This window comes from Gymnodraco acuticeps, unplaced genomic scaffold, assembly GCF_902827175.1.
Source record: "Gymnodraco acuticeps unplaced genomic scaffold, fGymAcu1.1, whole genome shotgun sequence".
In the NCBI taxonomy this organism is placed as follows: Eukaryota; Metazoa; Chordata; class Actinopteri; order Perciformes; family Bathydraconidae; genus Gymnodraco; species Gymnodraco acuticeps.
Window position 1 is genome coordinate 325796 of NW_022991779.1, and position 22702 is coordinate 348497.

General features: G+C 39.3%; 2 protein-coding genes and 1 pseudogene across 3 annotated transcripts in view; all 3 read right to left on the reverse strand.

The window, feature by feature from the left end:
* LOC117535166 (E3 ubiquitin-protein ligase TRIM21-like) overlaps positions 1-21632 on the reverse strand; it is a 154504-nt gene extending 132872 nt beyond the window's left edge. Inside the window, exon 1 of the mRNA XM_034199546.1 lies at positions 21412-21632. Coding sequence (XP_034055437.1) covers positions 21412-21630 — 219 coding nt within the window. The 5' untranslated portion in view covers positions 21631-21632. The remainder of the gene's footprint in view (positions 1-21411) is intronic.
* Positions 718-18303, reverse strand: LOC117535170 (annotated as a pseudogene).
* Positions 14857-22519, reverse strand: LOC117535164 (E3 ubiquitin-protein ligase TRIM21-like). 2 transcript variants are annotated; one of them, XM_034199539.1, is made up of 2 exons: positions 22404-22519; positions 14857-16608 (listed from the first exon to the last, which is right to left on the reverse strand). In XM_034199539.1, the coding sequence occupies exon 2, from the start codon at positions 16598-16600 to the stop codon at positions 14918-14920; it is 1683 nt and encodes a 560-aa protein (XP_034055430.1). In that variant the 5' UTR covers positions 16601-16608; positions 22404-22519; the 3' UTR covers positions 14857-14917. The 2 variants fall into 2 exon arrangements, with proteins under 2 accessions (XP_034055430.1, XP_034055429.1); XM_034199538.1 differs by lacking the exon at positions 22404-22519 and adding an exon at positions 18257-18385.
* Positions 22520-22702: the final 183 nt, after the last annotated feature.

Consider the following 22702-nt stretch of genomic DNA (forward strand, 5'->3'; position numbering starts at 1 on the left):
TACAATGTAATGTCAAATAAGAGAATTTTAGATATGTGACTACTTTTAACCTTTTTCTGTTATCTATCCTCAATGATGCCCATTCTATTTATTGCAGGACTGGTGTATTATTTAGCATTAGTTTGATAGATGTACAACATAAAACTGGGAACTGATTGTATTTCTCACAAGAGGACCTCATTGTGAGTTAACACTACATTTAAAAGTGCAGATACTTTTATCAGGAATTTATCTTTAAAGAAATAAACTCAAAGAAGGAAAATGGATGCCTTTCAAGTTAATTATGAAACAATTAATACAAATGTTGATACATCAGATTCATACATTTATGAAGGATGTTCATTTATTTGTCTAATCTTGACAAATATCATTGACTTATTATCCTTATATTATCATACCTTGAGCTGTTGGTATTGTTAAACCCCTTATACTTATATAGTTGATTTTAGCCATTTCACCCATCCCTCGATAGAGTTGAGGTCAAATAATTATAAACAAGGAGACTTTTATTAAATAAAACTGCATTTTATGCACTGACTTCCTCTCTGTATATAGTAGTGTTCATAGGTAGTGGCAGAGTCCATCATTCCTGAGCTGGAGTCATTCAAACTAAATTAATGTATCATGAAATACAACTTAACGTTTAAACCAGACTTATCTGTTTAGTGTTGGATGCTCAAGTCACTGCTCACTCAGGTCTGTCGTTCAACAAAAATATTATTTTACAGGTTTTTTTATTTTACAAACACATATTCACAGATGTCTTCGATTCAAGTTCCCAGTAATTAACAAAACCACCTTTTTACACAAAGTAGAAAATGTTGCTGGCATTTATTCTACAAATGCAGTCCAACTTTTTATGCTGATAACAATTGAATACTCTATTCTGTAAACACTAAAAGCATGTAATATCCCTTATACCTAATAAAGGCCCTGTTACATTAGAAAAGTAAGCATTTCTTTGGCAGCACATCAAATAGAAAACAGTTTCGTCACACTGAAGGGAACATATTTCATGGCATCAGAAACAGTGATTCCTTCTGGAAGTAAAACATGTGTTTTGCTTCATCAGATGTTTAAATAGATATTCTCCACAAAGATTAATGCAGCAATTTACAATGTTGACTTGTGTAAATCAATTTGCCAGAGTAAACAGATTGTGTAGAAAATAAGATGGCAACTATACAATTTTGATACTAAATATGTTTGTTTATAACCTTGAATGGAAATAAATCAATATAGGACAAGTGATTAGTTTACTCTGACGGGAGAGATGGTCAGAGGTGCAGAGTTTTGACCACCATCATTAAGACCAGGACCAAAGAATGGGAAGAGTTTCTCAGTGAAGGAGCAGCCAGTAAAGGAGTAGATCAGAGCTGCAGCATCTACGTCATAAAAGGAGACCAGACCCTCCTCATAATCCACAAAACACCCCCACCTTCTGAGGCTGAGACTTCAGAGAGAGAAGGACTGAAGGACCAGCAAGAGCTTTGTACTCATATCCATTTAACAACCATATAGTCCAGTTACCCCCCTGAGGGCTCAGTATGATCGCTCCCTTCCTGTTGATGGACTCTCTGGCCACTCCTAAAGTCCATCCAGTCTTTCCTTTAACTTGAACCTCAAAGTAAAATCTGCCTGAAGAGAAACTTTGCTTTCCTAAAACACAAATACAATCGGAAAATCTCTCTGGGTTGTCTGGGAGATTCTTTATCACATCACCATGACTCACTTGTTTTCCATCATCAGACAGAATGAGTTTAGGATGTGCTGTATCAGAATCAAGAGTCACATCCACTGCGTACTTCTGGACCCTCTTCAGTTCAGCTTCAAGCAGCTTCTTCATCTCTTTACTGAAAGTCTCCTCCAGCTGAACCACAGCTCTCACCACAGTTCCCTCATGTGATGAATGGATGCTGACCTCTGTCCAGTCCTTGGTGGGTGGAGCAACTTTAAGGGACATGAATCTTTGGAGAAGATGGAGGTGGTCTTCAGAGTGTGTGACCTGCTCTACCTCAGAGCTTCTCTTCTTCAGCTCAGAGATTTCCTGTTCCAGCTCTTTGATGAAATCTTCCGCCTGGTTTTCAGTTGTTTTCTGCTTCTCTTTGATCGTGTTGATGAGATTGGCCTGGCCTCTCTCAGCAGACTCCTTCAGAGCAGTGAAGACCTGCACTCCTTCTGCTATCTCTCTGTCTGCTTCTTCCTTACTGAGGTCCACTGAGTGTTTGATCTCCTCAATCTTCAGTTGTCTCTTCTGGATCATCTGCTGAGATTCTGTCTCAAGCTCAGCCTTCTTCCCTTCATATCCTTCTTTGAGAGGAACCACATCATGCATCTTGTGGTCTGAAACAGTGCAGAGCATACAGACACATGTGTGGTCGGTCTTACAGAACAGCTCCAGAGGTTTATCGTGCTTCGGACACATCCTGTCTTCCAGGTTCTCCACAGGGTCGATCAGCTGATGTCTTTTCAGACCTGACATTGTCAGATGAGGCTCCAGGTGAGTCTCACAGTAGGAGGTCAGACACACCAGGCAGGACTTCAGGGCCTTCAGTTTGGTTTCAGTGCAGACGTCACAGGGAACTTCCCCTGGTTTGAAGGACTTGTTGCTCTGAGCTGCTGCTTCTTGGCTTTCTGTTGAGCCGACTGTCTGAACTGAGCCACCATCTCAGAGAACAAAGTGTTGACTCTCAAATCTGGTCTTGTATTAAAAGCCTCTTTACACATGGGACACTGGTACTGGTCACTTTTATCCCAGTGTTCAGTGATGCAATTCTTGCAGAAGTTGTGTCCACATGATGTGCTGACTGGATCAGTGAACACATCCAGACAGATGGAGCAGAGAAACTGATCTTCAGCTTGCAGATAGTTTGCAGCAGCCATATCTACACCTGTAGTGTGGAAGGAGGTATATATTATTTATAATACAATAACAGAAAAAGAAAGAAATGGGATTGATATTGGCCAGAGTCATTACAGTTTAATATATGCTCTATTGATTTGCACTAAGCCAAGCTTGAGCAACCTTTAACATTCAAGATATAAGTTTAAGATAGCCAACATGGCAAAACAGTAATGAATGTTTCCTTTTACTGTTGTTTAGACTACGGCTGGGCGATATGGAGAATATAAAACATCAAAAAATGTTTCACCCAACATCTCTAACGATATTGTAGATTGACTATTTGGGCACAAAATAGTAACATTGTTGATGGATAATCAGAAAAAGCAATGAACAGTTTGGTAATTTACGAAAGTTACATCACTTTACTGTAATGCAGCCTTTAAAACCAGGAAATTACAGTTATTAGGGGTGTAACGGTATACGTGTTTATTCTGCCCTTGCGTATGCATCGCACTGCATAGCTTAACAGATAGCGAACAAAGACTCAGAAGACAGTTGTTGAGTTGACCATTTACTGAGGCTTGAAATTATAAAACTGCGAGAATAAACAGAAAAATACAACACAAGTTACACAATTGAAATAATACATGTGCAACATAATGCAAATAGAGTGCAGTATAATCAACAGCCTATGCTAAGAATGAGCTATGTCCGTTAGCTTAGCAGCTAGTTAGCTTAGCTTATCTTACACATTGAAACCACACAATCAATTAAACCACATTTTTTAAATATAACTTGGCACACAGGTAAGTGTGTATACTTACAGACAGATCTAATCCAAGGATTTAAAACAAAATGATCTGTGGCATAGAACTGAGCTACGATGTGCTCTGCATGGCTTTGCTGTGTAAACTAAAACACAAGATGGAGAGTCGCGCTATCTGGTGCCTTAAAGCTACAGTACCGAATTTTGCCACTAGGGGTTGCCAATACACTATGGTGTCAGAACAGTATTCGTACCGAAATCATTCGATATGGGCCCTTCGGTTCGTTACACGAATATAATGTTAAACGTACAAAATTGAGAACGTGAACAACATTTTGGAAGTAATCTCAGGTGCTGCGTCGCAGCGTTCAGTGTAATTTGCTCACATTGGGTTCATCGCGTCATAGAGAAACCAAGTCATTTCATTGGACGAGAGGCATACTATGAGAGCTGGTCACAGGGATGCGTTCACCGTTCATATGTAGTCAGTAATTTCAGGTACTCTCGAAATGGCGAACGCAGATAAAGTTGAAATCGAAAATCCTGCAGCATCATTGAAGTCTCCGGTTTGGGAACATTTTGAAAAAAGACTGAAGTGCAAACCCAACTCCCACTAGCATTTAAGCCTCCACCACTCGCAAAAAGTTCAGACCGAGTCAAAGCTCTTACAAACGCCAAATATCCTTATGTTGCCATGTTAGCAAAGCGCTACCTGGCTGTATCTGCTACCTCTGTCCCTAGAGAGGGTGTTCTCCACAGCAGGAGACATTGTTAGTGCCAGCAGATCTGCCATTTCGGCAAGCAATGTGGACAAGTTCATCTTTCTTTAAAAAAAACATGAAAATACAATGACAAGCAAGTCCTAATGTCAAACTGGCTGCTTAGGTACTAGTACAGTACAGTTCAAATACAGATTATTTCAGTTCATCGAAATGCTGCACCTTAATGTTTATTTTATTATATGTTGTATTTATTTGAGTGAATACATTATTATCAGTTTAATAATAATTAAAAAAATATATATATATTTTATGTTTTGTGATAATTGTTTCTGCTGTACCGAAAACGTACCGAACTGTGCAACCCAGTCTCATGGCATTTCTTGTTCACCAACACGATTTTTAATCTATTGATTCGTGTTCACCAACACGAATTTCCCCTTTTTTTCGTGTTGCACAATACGATTTTAAAAGCAATGTATTTCTACTGGTAAGGACGCTTAAAGGCAATGTGAGCATCAGGGGCGTCGCCTGGACCTGGAAACATTCGGGGCTTAGCCCACAGTGGCGGCGCTACAGTCAAATGTTCTACTGCAAGACTCCCCACACGCACATACACAATTGTGCCATCTAGTGTCACAAACGTGTGCCTGCATTAGCTTTGTTACGGCAATGGATTGTGGGAGATTCTCATAGCACGTGAGGATCTCTTGAGGGTAAGGTGCCTGTATTATCTCGGTGGACAAAATGTATGTTTTTATTTTATAAGGACAATAACGTACTGTTGTGTTTGTTTAGTTTAATGTTAATTGTTTAATGCTCACAGTCACATCAACATGTTTTTAGTGTGATTGGCTATTTGTTTTATATGATTTATCAACGTGATCATCAATAGCTAATCTGAGTACCAGAACCCAGCTCACGAGTCCTTTTATGCTGTCCATTGAAATGCAGGTATGTGAGTTTTATACACCAGTTTATTTATGTTTAATGTTGCTCCACATGATGCCTTGACTACAAAGTCTTCCATGTTTCTACGCTTCTTCCTCTGTGTCAGTTTCGGGAATATCAAGATCATTGCACAGGGCCTTGGTCTTGTCATAGACCTCGTGTGCTTTCTCGTTACTTTGGTAACTTTTCAGTGTGTTCTCAACTGCGGTTTTGTAATCTACTGCCTGCACCAAGTCAAGTGTTTCTTTCTGCAGGTATGTGTGCAGGCCCTGAGTGGTTGAGAGCAGCGTCTGGAACATGACAGCATGTAGATGGTACTGAATTTTCAAAGCTTGCTTTCCAGTCCCTTTGCTAGAGGGGCTGAAGGCTCCCTAAAGTCTTGATCAAAGCAGGAGGTTTTTGACATGCCCAGCGAACAAGTTGTTTGTCCCCTACCTCTAGCTGTTTCTGAAATGTTTGCAATCTCTGATGGTGGACAAGAGATGTGGAGAAGAAAGAGTAGAGACACTCCAGGAGATCAACGCAGGTATGTGAGTTTTGTACACCAGTTTGTATAAGTTTAATGTTTCACATTGCTTGTGAAAAATATACTACCACTATACGATCACTGATGTTTTGTTGTTGACTGGACACTTATTTTGTAAAAGAGATAGCATGAGAGGATCTCTTAAGCAATGCAGCTCACGTGTCCTTTTATATGCTGTCCATTGAAATGCAGGAAAGTAATCACCAGCTCTGAGTGATCTGTTGCCGAGGGGACACTACACCGGAGTTACATAAGCAGAGATAAAGTGCTATTTTGGGGGGAACTCACCTCCTCTGGGGTCCCCCAGGAAGGCTTTTTTTAAATACTGAAGTTAAAAGCATCAATCTTGTGCACTTTGAGAGCAACATCAAGAGATATGGATACATCTCTCAACACCCATATGTCAAAAAGAAATCTCAGAATCAGAATCAGAAATGGGTTTATTATTTAAAAACACTTATTATTAACATAAATTATTAGAAGTTGTTAGTAATCAGATTAAACAGAAAAAAGGGATGGAAGGAGGAAATAATAATCCCTCATCACTTGCTGTTTGCGGTTGAAATGATCTCTTTTGCTGGCCAAACATGCTGGATGGAAAGCAGTGGTGTCTCACTTGCCTTGGCCCTGTATCTGCAGTCCCTAAATCAGTCATGTTACCCATTGACTCTTGTCTGTTCTGGTGTTCCTGTTCATTGTTGTCTCCATTGTCGTTCTTGTCTGTTGTATCTCCTTCTTGTGTGTCCCTTTCTCCTGTTCTCCTTTCTTCATCCTCTACTCTGTTTGGCTCATCTGTGATGACTGTGTAGGTAAACACAAACAAGTATGTATCAGTTTCCAGCTCTGTCAAATAAATGAATTTCAAGATACACACATTTGTCTTCATTAAAATGAGTGTCACCACACTGTCACAAAATGTAATACTAACCAATTGAAAATAGTTACATTTACATTGGAAACCTCTTGTAGATATCACTGTTAGAGTAGTTATCTGCCAATAGGACAGAATCATTCCTATACAAATGTAGTTTGAGTAATTCACTTAAAACTTTAATATAGTCATTTTCACTTAATACTCTAATATAGTCATCTTTCTGCATTCAACACTAAGGAAAGCTGTACAATTTGACATGATAATGAGGAAAAAAGGCCTCCGACAATGCAGATCATTTTTTGATCATATCAATTTTAAGATGCGGGTCAAGGCTTAATATTTGGGAGCATAGTATCCCTTGAAATATTTGTATAAAAAGCTTGTTAGCTGGCTGTCCATCTCATAATGTTCACATAGAAACTAGCTGTCAATAGGAAATATAAATCAGAAGAATTATATTTCCATGCAAAATCTGTCACAAAAAGAGGTTGCACATTTAAATGCAGGTGTTGTTATGGCAACGTCAGTGGCCAGACAGCCACATGTACTGCTGCAAATACGTTCAAACATGCTGTCGACACGTAAAGCAGTGGCAACTATGCCACCATTTCAGCTGACTTTTTCTCAGAAATACTGTCACATAACATCCATATATATATTTCAGTGCTAGGTTGATGCTTAGCTAAGCTAACTATGAAACACTTTAACTGACAGGACTCAGGAATCAGGATCAACTGTGTACTACTGTAAGGTAGCTTCTAGCTTCATGTCGAACACAGACAGTAAGTCAACATTTCCCAGAGAGCTTTCTTTGAAATCACCAAGTAACGCTAAAAAACACAACATTTAGATTGTATGACAAAGTGTTTATTTAATATATCTGGCTAGCTATAGCTACTTGCTAACGGTTTAGCTTACCCGCGCGATTCAAAGTAACGTCAACGTAGCTATAATGTATGTTTTGCTTACATGTTCGCATAACTTGTAAGTTTACTGACAGGTACATACCTTGTTCATCTGGCTCAGGTGGTGGCTCTGGGGTTGTTGTGTGAGCCACCACTTGAGAATTGCCGTCTTTTTTATTAAAGAAATGTCTAATGTCCATCTTCAGAATCTCCGCGTCTGGGGCTGACAGTTTAAAGTTTAAACATTGTCACAGAGGAGAGGTACGTACCTGTCAGCCAATAAAACACGTGTATTTCCATGCAACTCTCTGATTGGTCTGGTGGCGTCATCTTGCCTCTGTGTTGCATTCACTGAACATGGGAAATTACATTTCTGCCGTCCGTCCTATAGGTAAAGTAGGTTAATGTATTATATTATTGAGGGAGAATTTGTCCGGGGCTAAAGAAAAAACATCCGGCACTTGCTAGCCCCGGATGCCTACCCCAGGCGACGCCCCTGGTGAGCATCCATTCTCATTGGATAACGGAGAATTGCACACCCGGAAGTAAGTATTCCCCTTACTGTCGATTGATTTTACAGTGATATCTGCACTACTCGTCGACTAAAAAACACCAGATTATCCTTGTTAATTACACAACATTTATTGGTTTAAATAAATTGTGTGCAATGCTTTTGTATTTTTCCCCTTCGATTCGGAGAAACAAATATTTTTTCGGAGTAAAGGATAGCAGAAGACACTACACTACCCAGAATCCCCAGCTATCGTTTGGACTACACCATGTGCTCTGTTTGACAAACCCCGTTTTTTTTTCACCATTCATTCCAATGGCTGGCTTCTATGTCACGTGATCTTTAAATTTCTCCCTGCAGAAAAAAAAAACATGGCCGAACTTCGTTTTATTCTCGGTGGAAAATGCCTATTTTAAAGTTAGTTTGGCCATTAAAATGCGTTTTGATGTCATTTGATGCGAGAAATATGAGTTGTTATTTCAGATTATGTGTGCAGTGGATGTACATGATCTTTAGTTTGCTAGTTATTACGAAGATTACTTCAGGAAATGGTGTCTATACAACGTTTTCATTGTTACCAAGGTGGTTGCTAGGGACGCTGCTATCGATATTATTTCTGTTATGTTGTGTAACTGTTTAATGCTGTTATCTTTATTGCTACCCCCTTCCCCGTCAATGTATAGTGTTGGTCCACAGCGCAAACGTATTAGTTTAACAAAATCCGCGTCTAAAATTGTGGCATAGATACGTTATTTTCCCCTGTGCAATTCTCCAACCCAGTCTCACATCTCACATCACATCGTCATAAATAAATACCGGAAACAGACCGAAAACATTTAAACATAATACTTTATTCCGAGTGTGCTTGCTTTTCTCTTTGAAAGTCATCACATAACGGCATTCTAATACACGGTTCGGCTTCATTAAATATTACATATCTGCCGTAGTTCTCTATTTATCGAGCCCTGATGAGCAGACAAAGAGGAAGAGCTGCCGCCAAAACTGAAAACGTGACGTGGATCATAAATATATCAGCAATTAAACAACACCTTACATTTATTTTCACACAATACGTCTCCTTGCCGTATCAACACTAATTCGGCTGACTTTTATATTTGATCCAATTGGTAGATAGGCTGTATTTACACCATAAAGGTGCACAGCTGATATAAAGGGACACCTAGTGGTTAAAGCATGTTATTGAATTTCATTATTTGTATTATTAGATATTAATAGGATCCCTATAAAGTATATTCATTACTCGTTATTCTCTACTAATAGTTAATTAAAGACTGTATATAATGACTATTTTGCACATCCCTTTCAAGATTTTCTAAGGTTTATTGACATATCATATTATACACAACTACGGTGTAGTTATGCGATGAATTAAAAACTTGGGTTGCAGGTTCCTCAACAGTGTATTAAGATAAGATAAGATAAGATGGACTTTTATTAATCCCTCGTGGGGAAATTGTTTCTCTGCATTTGACCCATCCTAGTGTTAGGAGCAGTGTGCTGCCATTTTGAACGGCGCCCGGGGAGCAGTGTGGGGAACGGTGCCTTGCTCAGGGACACCTCGGTAGCAGTTGGTCTTGCCGGGACTTGAACTAGTCACCTTCCAGTTGCCAAGTCCCTATCGACTTCGCCACCACCGCCCCTATCAATATTTGTGTATACCTCCAGCAATGTTAACTATGTTGAAGTACTTATTTTAACTGATATTATACATATGTATTATACTATTATAAGATGTATGTAGATAGTATAAGAAATGTGCAGAATACGACAGTTTAATGGTGGAGGTATACACACATATTGATAGATGTCTTGTAATGCACTGTTGAGGAACCTGCGACACAAATTTTTCATCTCCGACCTTGTCAGGTATTGAACAATCAATAAATAGAGAACACAGAATTATTAAATATAAAACACAGAATTTGTGTGATTATACTAAATGATTTACAAATAAACACCACTGCATATTTACAACCGTTACACATGCTGATGTAATGCAAATGTTTCCAACTTGGGATCAATAAAGTATATCTTATCTTAAGATGATTGATGGCTACTGCCATATTTGCAAAATGTGCCTCTGAACCTTGACAAGTGCATGTTTCAGGCTTATCAATTAACAACAGGAGGGGTCACAGACATAAGACCAGCTGTTAAATAAAGCTCTTCTGATCTTAGCTGTCATGTGGGTATATATTAATGCTGCCCATTATGGGCACAAGCAATTTTCACCCATATATTAATTATATGTTTTAAATTTGAGTGTTTCCTATCCCCTAAACCTCCAGGGATGTACACAGTTTAATACTGGCAACTTCTTATTATGGGAAATTATTTATCTTCTTGTCTCATGAATTGTTGTACTCACCTTTATGCTGATGACACTGTCATATATACATCCAAATCAGATTTTTCACAAATTCAGATCTCTCTTCAATCGGATTTTAATATCTTACAGGACTGGTTATCACACAATAAACTACTGCTTAACTAAACAAAATCTTATACCATGGTCTTTGGTACCAGGCAGAAGCTCAAATCCAAACCTAATGTAGTAATAACATGTAAGGATGGCACTTCTCTGCATAAAGTTGATAGCTTTAAATATCTTGGTGTATGGCTAGACTCTGAACTTTCATTTAAACTACATATAAAGCATGTAATACAAAAAGTCAATTACGGAATTGGTGTTTTACACCGCTCTCGCAATTGTTTTACGCTCAGTGTCCCAAAGACAATTGCTTCTCAACTTATTCTTCCGATTATGAACTATTGTGATGTTGTATACCAAAATGCACATAAATCAGATCTTGCTCCACTCAACATAGCCTACAATAGACTATGCAGATTTGTTCTTGGTTGTCCTTTTCATACACATCACTGCGCAATGTATAACCAACTTAAATGGCCTTCTTTAAATGTAAGAAGACACACACATTGGCTTCAGCTGATATTTAAATGTATTTATCTTAACTATCCCCCTTATTTAAAGCAGTATTTCGTACCCTACTCGTCAAATCATCAAGTTAGACATTCTGTTCAGATTTATTTCTCTGTCCCCTCTGCAAAACAATTGATTGGCAGAAGAGCGTTCATTTTCAAAGCCCCAACAGACTGGAATACTTTACCTGCTGCTATTAGATCTCTTGCATCATTGGGTATGTTTAAACATGCATTATCATCTCACTTTCAACTGGTCTGTACTTGTTATTAATGAAACTGATATTGATGAAACTGATTTGCTCGACTGTCTCTCAAATTGTAATGATTGTATGCATTGCTTGAATTGTACTTAACAGACTGCATGTGGTTTGTCTTGTGTGTCATGTTTTGCATTTTGTCTTTTTGTTTATGTATGTCTGTAAGTTGTTGCTATTGTCGGGACCCCCTTGAAAACGAGATGGTGCATCTCAAGGGGTTTATCCCAATTAATACAAATGTCTATATAAATATGAAAACGTCTTTTAAAACTACAATTCCCAGTACAGACGTGCCATAGAGAACATGTTGCGAAACACAATAGCCAGCATGTGTAGTTCTGGGGACGGGGTGGGGGGAGGAGGGGACGGGGTTTCTCAAAGCAAGGTTACACCTGCGAGTTGGATGTAGAAGTGTCAGAATCAATATAGATGTTTTTATTTTAAAGTAAATTCAGATTGAACACAGTAAAAAAATGTAAATTATTGTGTCCGTCCAAAAAAAAAAAATTACTTATAGTGAAAACCACCCTTGAATGATGGGATGGTAGACTAAAGGCTTTAGGAATCCAAACTACAACATATAATAAGTACCCTGTATCAAGATTAATGCAAAACAAGTGAAATTTGACATTTTTAGAGAGATTTAGCAAAGAAAAAACACTTCTGGGGTCATTTGGGTGGATTTTCCATATCTCTGGCCCCCCTTGGTCAATTTTGACATGTGACATCTCTTTCTAACCGTCAGAGCCAATGGAATCGAGGGGAACTCCCACATACTCATTATTTGGTAATGTGTGTGTGTGAGACTGCCGCATAGCCAAGACCGGAAGCTGTGATAACTCTGGTAGCTACCATTAGCAGCTAACTTTTACTCTCCGATTTTTACATAAAAATTGAATTATGGATTATAAATAAAAAAGATTATTACCCAGAAACATTATCAACCTATAGATTGACCGATTCAGCCGAGTTATTTCTCGTTTTAACGCCATTGAACAAGTCTTTTGATCAGATTGACAGCTACGGTGAGACGATCTCCCGTAAAAGCTACGTAAAGGTACGTGTTGTGATGTCTGTGATTGCTTCCCCTGTCAAGACTTTGGATCACTCAGTGATGATATATATGCCTAAATAATCTGTGGAACCTCAGCTTTAATCGGATATCTTGTATGTGCAGCTACGATAAGTAATAAGGGTATCTTTGATCTTGAGCTCTGTGCCAAAGTGCGTTAGCATTTTCGCGCAGGGATCATTTATTTTAGATGCTTCTTATGAGACTTGTGTTTTGTTTTGGTAAAAATGGTTTGCATTGTCAGTTAGCTGAGATTCTTCCCGTTAATCTGGTATAACACATTAATAGGTTCTTAAATATTACGATGCCCTGAGACACAGTGTCGTAAAAAATTAAAATTAAAAAAGGCCCCGCAGAGGGGGACTTTGGGGCTTAACAGGTTTTTTAATCAAACAAATAAATAAACACAAGGATAATTATCTGCTATTGTTGAGTAAATGGAGAATTGCACAGGGGAAAATAACGTATCTATGCCACAATTTTAGATGCGGATTTTGTTAAACTAATACGTTTGCGCTGTGCACCAACACTATACATTGATGGGGAAGGGGGTAGCAATAAAGATAACACCATTAAACAGTTACACAACATAACATAAATAATATCGATAGCAGCGTCCCTAGCAACCACCTTGGTAACAATGAAAACGTTGTATAGACACAATTTCCTGAAGTAATCTTCGTAATAACAAGCAAACTAAAGATCATGTACATCCACTGCACACATAATCTGAAATAACAACTCATATTTCTCACATCAAATGACATCAAAACGCATTTTAATGGCCAAACTAACCTTAAAATAGGCATTTTCCACAGAGAATAAAACGAAGCTCGGCCATGTTTTGTTTTTCTGCAGGGAGAAATTTGAAGATCACGTGACATAGACGCCAGCCATTGGAATGAATGGTGGAAAAAAAACGTAGGGATCTTACAATTTCAGAGGCGTTTTTGTAGAAATACTACGTCCCAAGTTGTGGACCAACGTAGTTATTACACGTTTTTTTTGTGAGACTGGGTTGCTTATACCTAATAAAGGCCCTGTTACATTAGAAAAGTACGCGTTTTTTTGGCTGCACAACAAATAGAAAACAATTGCGTCACACTGAAGGGAACACATTTCATGTTATCAGAAACAGTGATTCCTTCTGGAAGTAAAACATAATGTGTGTTGCTTCATCAGATGTTTAAATAGATATTCTCCACAAAGATTAATTTAGCAATTTACAATGTTGACTTTTATAAATCAATTTGCCAGAGTAAACAGATTCTGTAGAAAATAAGATTGAAGCTATACAGTTTTCACACTAAATAATATTTTAGATTATTACCTTGAATGGAAAAAAATCAATATAGGAAAATTGATTAGTTTACTCTGACAGGCAGGGCCGGACTGGGACAATAAGTCAGGCCGGGAATTATACACCCAACCAGGCCACTACCAGTTTTATTTTGTGTAATTTTCCTGGATTTATTTGTCAATATTTACAGCGTTGCTGCCCATAGTGATAGCCATAAACTTTAAAACTACCCCAGAATAAACATGGACATGGGTTACTATTTTTTTTTTAAAGTGCAAATCTATTTAGGAACCTATCCATGTGAACATATTTTAAGTGGAGGTAGACCTCAAATCCTATAGGGGGGTCCGGGGGCATGCGGAAGATTTTTTTTTTTTAAATGTTGGACTTAAATGCATCAATCTGGTGCACTTTGAGGGGGAAATAAAGAGACTACTACACCCATATGAAACAGAACCGTATACATTTAAATAATCATAAGAATATGGCCATAACCAATAACATACCATATCCAATATGGAAAAACATTGAAACTTGTTTATTTATTTGTTTTTGGTTCATTTACTGTATAGTTAGCATGGCATAGTGTGTCTGTGCTCCTGAACCAGCCTCACCGTCTCCCCCCTCTCCCTCCTGCTCCTCTTTGAGGCAGCAGCAAAGACTAGTTTTAGCTCTCAACAAGTTTTTAAAGTTTATCCTACCTTTTTTCACCTAGTTAACTTTTTTTTGTTGTATTATTCATCTATATTTTACTAATCACTCCCCCTTCAAATGGAAATATGTGTTTACATAAATGGTGACCAAACCGTTTGAGACCCACAATGAACTTAGACTAAGTTAACTATCTAAACACTCTAAAGTCCTTTACCTCACCTGAGCTGTAGTTATCAGCCTCTCAGTCTGACAGCAGAGGACTCTCCTCCACCTTGTTGACAGCTCATTCCGTTAGCGCCGCTAGCTAGCACTGGATGCTAACAACAACAATACACGTAACCAGTGCACGCGCTTTCTCTCTCGCTTGCTCGCGCCACACATACACACCCTCCCGAGCTTGAATGACACGAGACCAATCGAGGGCATTAGTGTATGATCTGTATGAAAGTGGCCATGTCGGCAGGCCACATCATGAAGACAGCCAGTCACCCTCTGTGAGGCAGAGTCAGACCCACATTTGCGCAGCGTTGCGTTCACAATACATACAAACAATTCCTCAGGCCAGCAGGCCACTTAACAGGCCAGGCCATCGGGAAACCTCCCGGTCCTCCCGATGGCCAGTCCGGGCCTGCTGACAGGAGAGATGGTCAGAGGTGCAGAGTTTTGACCACCATCATTAAGACCAGGACCAAAGAATGGGAAGAGTTTATCAGTGAAGGAGCAGCCAGTAAAGGAGTAGATCAGAGCTGCAGCATCTACGTCATAAAAGGAGACCAGACCCTCCTCATAATCCACAAACACCCCCACCTTCTTAGGCTGAGACTTCAGAGAGAGAATAACTGGAGGAGCATCAAGAGCTTTGTAATCATTTCCATTTCTCAGACGTAAAGTCCAGTTACCGGACCAAGGGCTCAGTATGATCGCTCCCTTCCTGTTGATGGACTCTCTGGCCACTCCTAAATCCCATTTAGTCTTTCCTTTAACTTGAACCTCAAAGTAAAATCTGCCTGAAGAGAAACTCTGCTTTCCTAAAACACAATTACAGTAAGAAAATCTCTCTTGGTTGTTTGGGAGATTCTTCTTTACATCACCATGACTCACTTGTCTTCCATCATCAGAAAGAATGAGATATGGATTTGCTGTATCAGGATCAAGAGTCACATCCACTGCGTACTTCTGGACCCTCTTCAGTTCAGCTTCAAGCAGCTTCTTCATCTCTTTACTGAAAGTCTCCTCCAGCTGAACCACAGCTCTCACCACAGTTCCCTCATGTGATGAATGGATGCTGACCTTTGTCCAGTCCTTGGTGGGTGGAGCAACTTTAAGGGACATGAATCTTTGGATAAAATGCAGGTGGTCTTCAGAGTGTGTGACCTGCTCCACCTCAGAGCTTCTCTTCTTCAGCTCAGAGATTTCCTGTTCCAGCTCTTTGATGAAATCTTCCGCCTGGTTTTCAGTTGTTTTCTGTTTCTCTTTGATCGTGTTGATGAGATTGGCCTGGCCTCTCTCTGCAGACTCCTTCAGAGCAGTGAAGACCTGAACACCTTCTGCTATCTCTCTGTCTGCTTCTTCCTTACTGAGGTCCACTGAGTGTTTGATCTCTTCAATCTTCAGTTGTCTCTTCTGGATCATCTGCTGAGATTCTGTCTCAAGCTCAGCCTTCTCCCCTTCATATCCTTCTTTCAGAGGAACCACATCATGCATCTTGTGGTCTAAAACAGTGCAGAGCATACAGACACATGTCTGGTCGGTCTTACAGAACAGCTCCAGAGGTTTATCGTGCTTCGGACACATCCTGTCTTCCAGGTTCTCCACAGGGTCGATCAGCTGATGTCTTTTCAGGCCTGACATTGTCAGGTGAGGCTCCAGGTGAGTCTCACAGTAGGAGGTCAGACACACCAGGCAGGACTTCAGGGCCTTCAGTTTGGTTTCAGTGCAGACGTCACAGGGAACTTCTCCTGGTTTGAAGACTTGTTGCTCTGAGCTGCTGCTGCTGCTGCTGGCTTTCTGTTGAGCCGACCGTCTGAACTCAGCTACCATCTCAGAGATGAAAGTGTTGACGTGCAGCTCAGGTCTTGTGTTGAACTCATTATTACACATGGGACACTGGTAGATGTCACTTCTATCCCAGTGTTCAGTGATGCAGTGCTTGCAGAAGTTGTGTCCACATGCTGTTGAGACTGGATCAGTGAACACATCCAGACAGATGGAGCAGAGAAACTGATCTTCAGATGGCAGATAGTTTGCAGCAGCCATGTCTACACCTGTAGTGTGGAAGGAGGTACATTTTATTTAAAATACAATAAAAGGAAAAAGATAGAAATGGAATTGACATTAGACAGAGTCATTTAGAATGTAATATATGCTGTTTTGACTTGCACTAAGCCAAGCTTGAGCAACCGTTAACATTCAAGACATAATAGGTTCAAGATAGCTAACATGGCAAAACAGTAATGATGTTTCCTTATCCTGTTGTTTAGACTACAGCTGGGCGATATGGAGAATATAAAACATCACAAAATGTGTCACCCAAAATCTCTAACAATATTGTAGATTGACTATTTGGGCACAAAATATTTACACAATAACATTTTTGATAAATAATCAGAAAAAGAAAATGGTTTGAACAGTTGGGAAGTTTAAGGAAGTTTCATTACTTTACTGTAACGCAGCCTTTAAAAGCAGGAAATTACACTTGTGCAGTTTTACTACATCGGAAAAACCTGACACTATATCTAGTCTAATATCCAGATTTCATTTCATTTCACACCTTTATTTAGACAGATAATTCCCATTGAGATCATTGATCTCTTTTTCAAGGGAGACCTGCTCAAGTAGTTCCACATGAAACATACAAAGATAAATAGAACAACAAAAGGACATCATACAGCATCATTTACCTAATTATCCACATAAACAGGTACCTATAGCTTCCGATTGAGTAGCATCCAACCGAGCTTTAAAAACATTTAGTGGCACCAGATTGTTCAGTTTCCATTTAATTTGCAGACTATTCCAAGACAGAGGAGCTGCGCATCTAAAAGCTGTCTTCCCTAAGACAGTCCTAGCAGTTGGCACATTTAATAAAACCACAGCATTCGATCTCAGGCAGTAGCCACTTACAATTCACCGTGAGATCAGGGAGCAGATATAAGATGGAAGTTTCCCTAACATGGCTTTGTATATAAACATGTACCAGTGACTGAGCCTCCGTACAGTTAGTGAAAGCAAACCAGCCCTTGCATACAGGGTACAGTGATGGGTTAATACTTTACAGTTTGTCACAAATCTCAGTGCGCTGTGATACGCAGCATCTAACTTGACCAGGCAATTGGCAGGTGCATTCATATACATCAAATCACCATAGTCCAGCACAGGTCAAAAGGTCACAGTGACTAGCCTTTTCCTGGCCTCAAGCGAGAAACAGGACTTGTTCCTGTAGAAGAAACCTAGCCTAACCCTCAGCTTTTTAAGCAGGTTATTGACATGAAGTTTAAAAGTGAGACAATCATCATGTCAGATACCAAGGCATTTGTAACAGATGATGATATAATATTGATAACTACCTTACCTCTAGTGTAGACCAACTTATATTAAAGAATAACACTGATAACAAAGCTCTCAGTACTTTGTGACACACCTATTTGCCTCATATTTTAAACCACAAACTGGTTCTTTGGTGGTAAGCTTTTAATATGACACACCTCTACAAAAAAGAGTAAGCAGGAAGTAGGAAGTAATCAGTAAACAGTAATAATGTCAGGAAACCAGGAATGAGGTTTAACTCCTAACCGCAGAGATTCAGTTACAAGTTAGTTAAATCCAGAGGGCTGAACCATAGGCCTGAGGACAAACAACACCATACTTGTATTATATTTAGTTGAAAGTGTAAATATAATCAGATGTACTCACCAGTGTTTGACAGAGACTCTGCTGTGTTGTTGAGAAAGATCTGATGAACGCAGTTTGTATTTTCTTTAGACAGAAACAGAGACTCGTCTCGACTGCAGTGTGGCTGCCTCTCTGACTAACTTAACTTTCATTTCCTGAGTGTGACGTGTAAGCTCTCCTCTTTCCACTGTAGCTCCTCCTCTCACTGCAGCTGGTTGTGTTTCCCCCTATACAGTCTATGGTTCCCTCCCTCTGATTCACAGAGGTGTTGAGAAATACCAGCGACTCTTCAGGTTAAAATGGAGCAAAGGTGCTGCTAACAGTGGGGAGAAGTCAGATATGTGAAAAGTGTTGCTAACTTTTATTATTTGTGTTGAAACTGTCTCAGCTTTACTTTAAACTGAACAGTTTAGTTAACTGGACACAGATGTGTAACCTCTTTCGCCAAGGCACGATCAATTTAGTATTTTAATATAGTAATATACAATGTAATGTCAAATAAGAGAATTTTAGATATGTGACTACTTTTAACCTTTTTCTGTTATCTATCCTCAATGATGCCCATTATATTTATTGCAGGACTGGTGTATTATTTAGCATTAGTTTGATAGATGTACAACATAAAACTGGGAACTGATTGTATTTCTCACAAGAGGACCTCATTGTGAGTTAACACTACATTTAAAAGTGCAGATACTTTTATCAGGAATTTATCTTTAAAGAAATAAACTCAAAGGAAAATGGATGCCTTTCAAGTTAATTATGAAACAATTAATACAAATGTTGATACATCAGATTCATACATTTATGAAGGATGTTAATTTATTTGTCTAATCTTGACAAATATCATTGACTTATTATCCTTATATTATCATACCTTGAGTTGTTGGTATTGTTAAACCCCTTATACTTATATAGTTGATTTTAGCCATTTCACCCATCCCTCGATAGAGTTGAGGTCAAATAATTATAAACAAGGAGATTGTAATTAAATAAAACTGCATTTTTCATACTATTTCTAGTTGTCAAAGATAACTATTTATTATTTAAATGCACTGACTTCCTCTCTGTATATAGTAGTGTTCATAGGTAGTGGCAGAGTCCATCATTCCTGAGCTGGATTCAATCAAACTAAATAAATGTATCATGAAATACAATTAACGTTCAAACCAGACTGATCTGTTTAGTGTTGGATGCTCAAGTCACTGCTCACTCAGGTCTGTCGTTCAACAAAAAGTTTATTTTACAGGTTTTTTTATTTTACAAACACATATTCGCAGATGTCTTCGATTCAAGTTCCCAGTAATTAACAAAACCACCTTTTTACACAAAGTATACAATGTTGCTGGCATTTATTCTACAAATGCAGTCCAACTTTTTATGCTGATAACAATTGAATACTCTGTTCTGTAGACACTAAAAGCATGTAATATCCCTTATACCTAATAAAGGCCCCGTTCATTAGAAAAGTAAGCATTTATTTGGCTGCACAACAAATAGAAAACAGTTTCGTCACACTGAAGGGAACATATTTCATGGTCTCAGAAACAGTGATTCCTTCTGGAAGTAAAACATAATGTGTGTTGCTTCATCAGATGTTTAAATAGATATTCTCCACAAAGATTAATGCAGCAATTTACAATGTTGACTTGTGTAAATCAATGTGCCAGAGTAAACAGATTGTGTAGAAAATAAGATGGAAGCTATATAGTTTTGACACTAAATATGTTTGTTTGAATGGAAATAAATCAATATAGGATAAGTGATTAGTTTACTCTGACGGGAGAGATGATCAGAGGTGCAGAGTTTTGACCACCATCATTAAGACCAGGACCAAAGTATGGGTAGAGTTTCTCAGTGAAGGAGCAGCCAGTAAAGGAGTAGATAAGAGCTGCTGCATCTACGTCATAAAAGGAGACCAGACCCTCCTCATAATCCACAAACACCCCCACCTTCTGAGGCTGAGACTTCAGAGAGAGAATGACTGGAGGATCATCAAGAGCTTTGTACTCATTTCCATTTCTCAAACATAAATTCCAGTTACCCCACAGAGGGCTCAGTGAGATCACTCCCTTCCTGTTGATCGACTCTCTGACCACTCCTAAAGTCCACATGGTCTTTCCTTTAATTTGAACCTCAAAGTAAAATCTGCCTGAAGAGAAACTCTGCTTTCCTAAAACACAATAACAACCAGAAAATCTCTCTGGGTTGTTTGGGAGATTCTTGTTCACATCACCATGACTCACTTGTTTCCCATCATCAGACAGGATGAGAAATGAGTTTGCTGTTTTGGGATCAAGAGTCACATCCACTGCGTACTTCTGGACCCTCTTCAGTTTAGCTTCAATCAGCTTCTTCATCTCTTCACTGAAAGTCTCCTCCAGCTGAACCACAGCTCTCACCACAGTTCCCTCATGTGATGAATGGATGCTGACCTCTGTCCAGTCCTTGGTGGGTGGAGCAACTTTAAGGGACATGAATCTTTGGAGAAGATGGAGGTGGTCTTCAGAGTGTGTGACCTGCTCCACCTCAGAGCTTCTCTTCTTCAGCTCAGAGATTTCCTGTTCCAGCTCTTTGATGAAATCTTCCGCCTGGCTTTCTGTAGTTTTCTGCTTCTCTTTGATCGTGTTGATGAGATTGGTCTGGCCTCTCTCAGCAGACTCCTTCAGAGCAGAGAAGACCTGCACTCCTTCTGCTATCTCTCTGTCTGCTTCTTCCTTACTGAGGTCCACTGAGTGTTTGATCTCCTGTATCTTCTGTTGTCTCTTCTGGATCATCTGCTGAGATTCTGTCTCAAGCTCAGCCTTCTCCCCTTCATATTCTTCTTTGAGAGGAACCACATCATGCATCTTGTGGTCTGAAACATGGCAGAGCATACAGACACATGTCTGGTCGGTCCTACAGAACAGCTCCAGAGGTTTATCGTGCTTCGGACACATCCTGTCTTCCAGGTTCTCCACAGGGTCGATCAGCTGATGTCTTTTCAGGCTTGAAGCTGTCAGATGAGGCTCCAGGTGAGTCTCACAGTAGGAGGTCAGACACACCAGGCAGGACTTCAGGGCCTTCAGTTTGGTTTCAGTGCAGACGTCACAGGGAACTTCTCCTGCTTTGAAGACTTGTTGCTCTGAGCTGCTGCTGCTGGCTTTCTGTTGAGCCGACTGTCTGTACTGAGCGACCATCTCAGAGATGAAAGTGTTGACCCTCAAATCTGGTTTTGTATTAAAAGCCTCTACACACAAGGGACACAGGCACCTGTCACTTGTATCCCAGTGTTCAGTGATGCAGTTCTTGCAGAAGTTGTGTCCACATGGTATAGTGACTGGATCAGTGAACACATCCAGACAGATGGAGCACAGAAACTGATCTTCAGATGGTGTACAACTAGCTGCAGCCATATCTTCACCTGTAGTGTGGAAGAAGAACAATTTATTTAAATGTAGTTACAAAAAAATATATAAATGGGATTGATTTTGGCCAATTATTTAAAATGTAATATGCTGTTTTGACTTTCACTAAGCCAAGCTTGAGCAACTGTTAACATTCAAGACATAATAGGTTTAAGATAACAGTAATGAATGTCTCTTTATCCTGTTGTAAAGACTACGGCTGGTCGATATGGAGAATATAAAACATCAAAACATTTTTTCCCCCAACACCTCTAACAATATTGTCGATTGACTATTTGTGCACAATATTTTTACACAATAACATTTTTGATAGATAATCAGAAAAAGCAAATAGTTTGAACAGTCACACTTTACTGTAATACAGCCTTTAAATCCAAGAAATTACACTTGTGCAATTGTACTACTGCGGAAAAATCAACCTTAGCCCTAATGTAGACCAATTTATATTAAACAATAACACTGATAACAAAGCTCTCAGTACTTTGTGACACACCTGCCTCACATTTTAAACCTCTAACTGGTTCTTTGGTGGTAAGCTTTTAATATGACACACCTCTACAAAAAAGAGTAAGCAGGATGTAGGAAGTAATCAGTAAACAGTAATAATGGCAGGAAACCAGGAATGAGGATAAACTCCTAACCGCAGATACTCAGTTACAAGTTAGTTAAATCCAGAGGGCTGAACCGTAGGCCTGAGGACAAACAACACCATACTTATATTATATTTTATTCAAAGTGTAAATATAATCAGATGTACTCACCAGTGTTTATCAGAGACTCTGCTGTGTTGTTGAGAAAGATCTGATGAACTCAGTTTGTGTTTTCTTTGGACAGAAACAGAGACTAGTCTCGACTGCAGTGTGGCTGCTTCTCTGACGTTTGACGTGTAAGCTCTCCTCTTTCCACTGTAGCTCTTCCTCTCACTGCAGCTGGGTTTGTTCCCTCCCTCTGATTCACAGTTATTGGGAAATACCAGGGACTCTTCAGGTTAATATGGAGCAAAGGGGGTGCTAACAGTGGGGAGGAGTCAGAAAAGTGTTGCTAACTTTTTATTATTTAG

Coding starts and splice junctions, on each gene's coding strand:
- LOC117535164 (XM_034199539.1), bottom strand. CDS start 16,600: ATGGCTGCTGCAAACTATCTGCCATCTGAAGATCAGTTTCTCTGCTCC.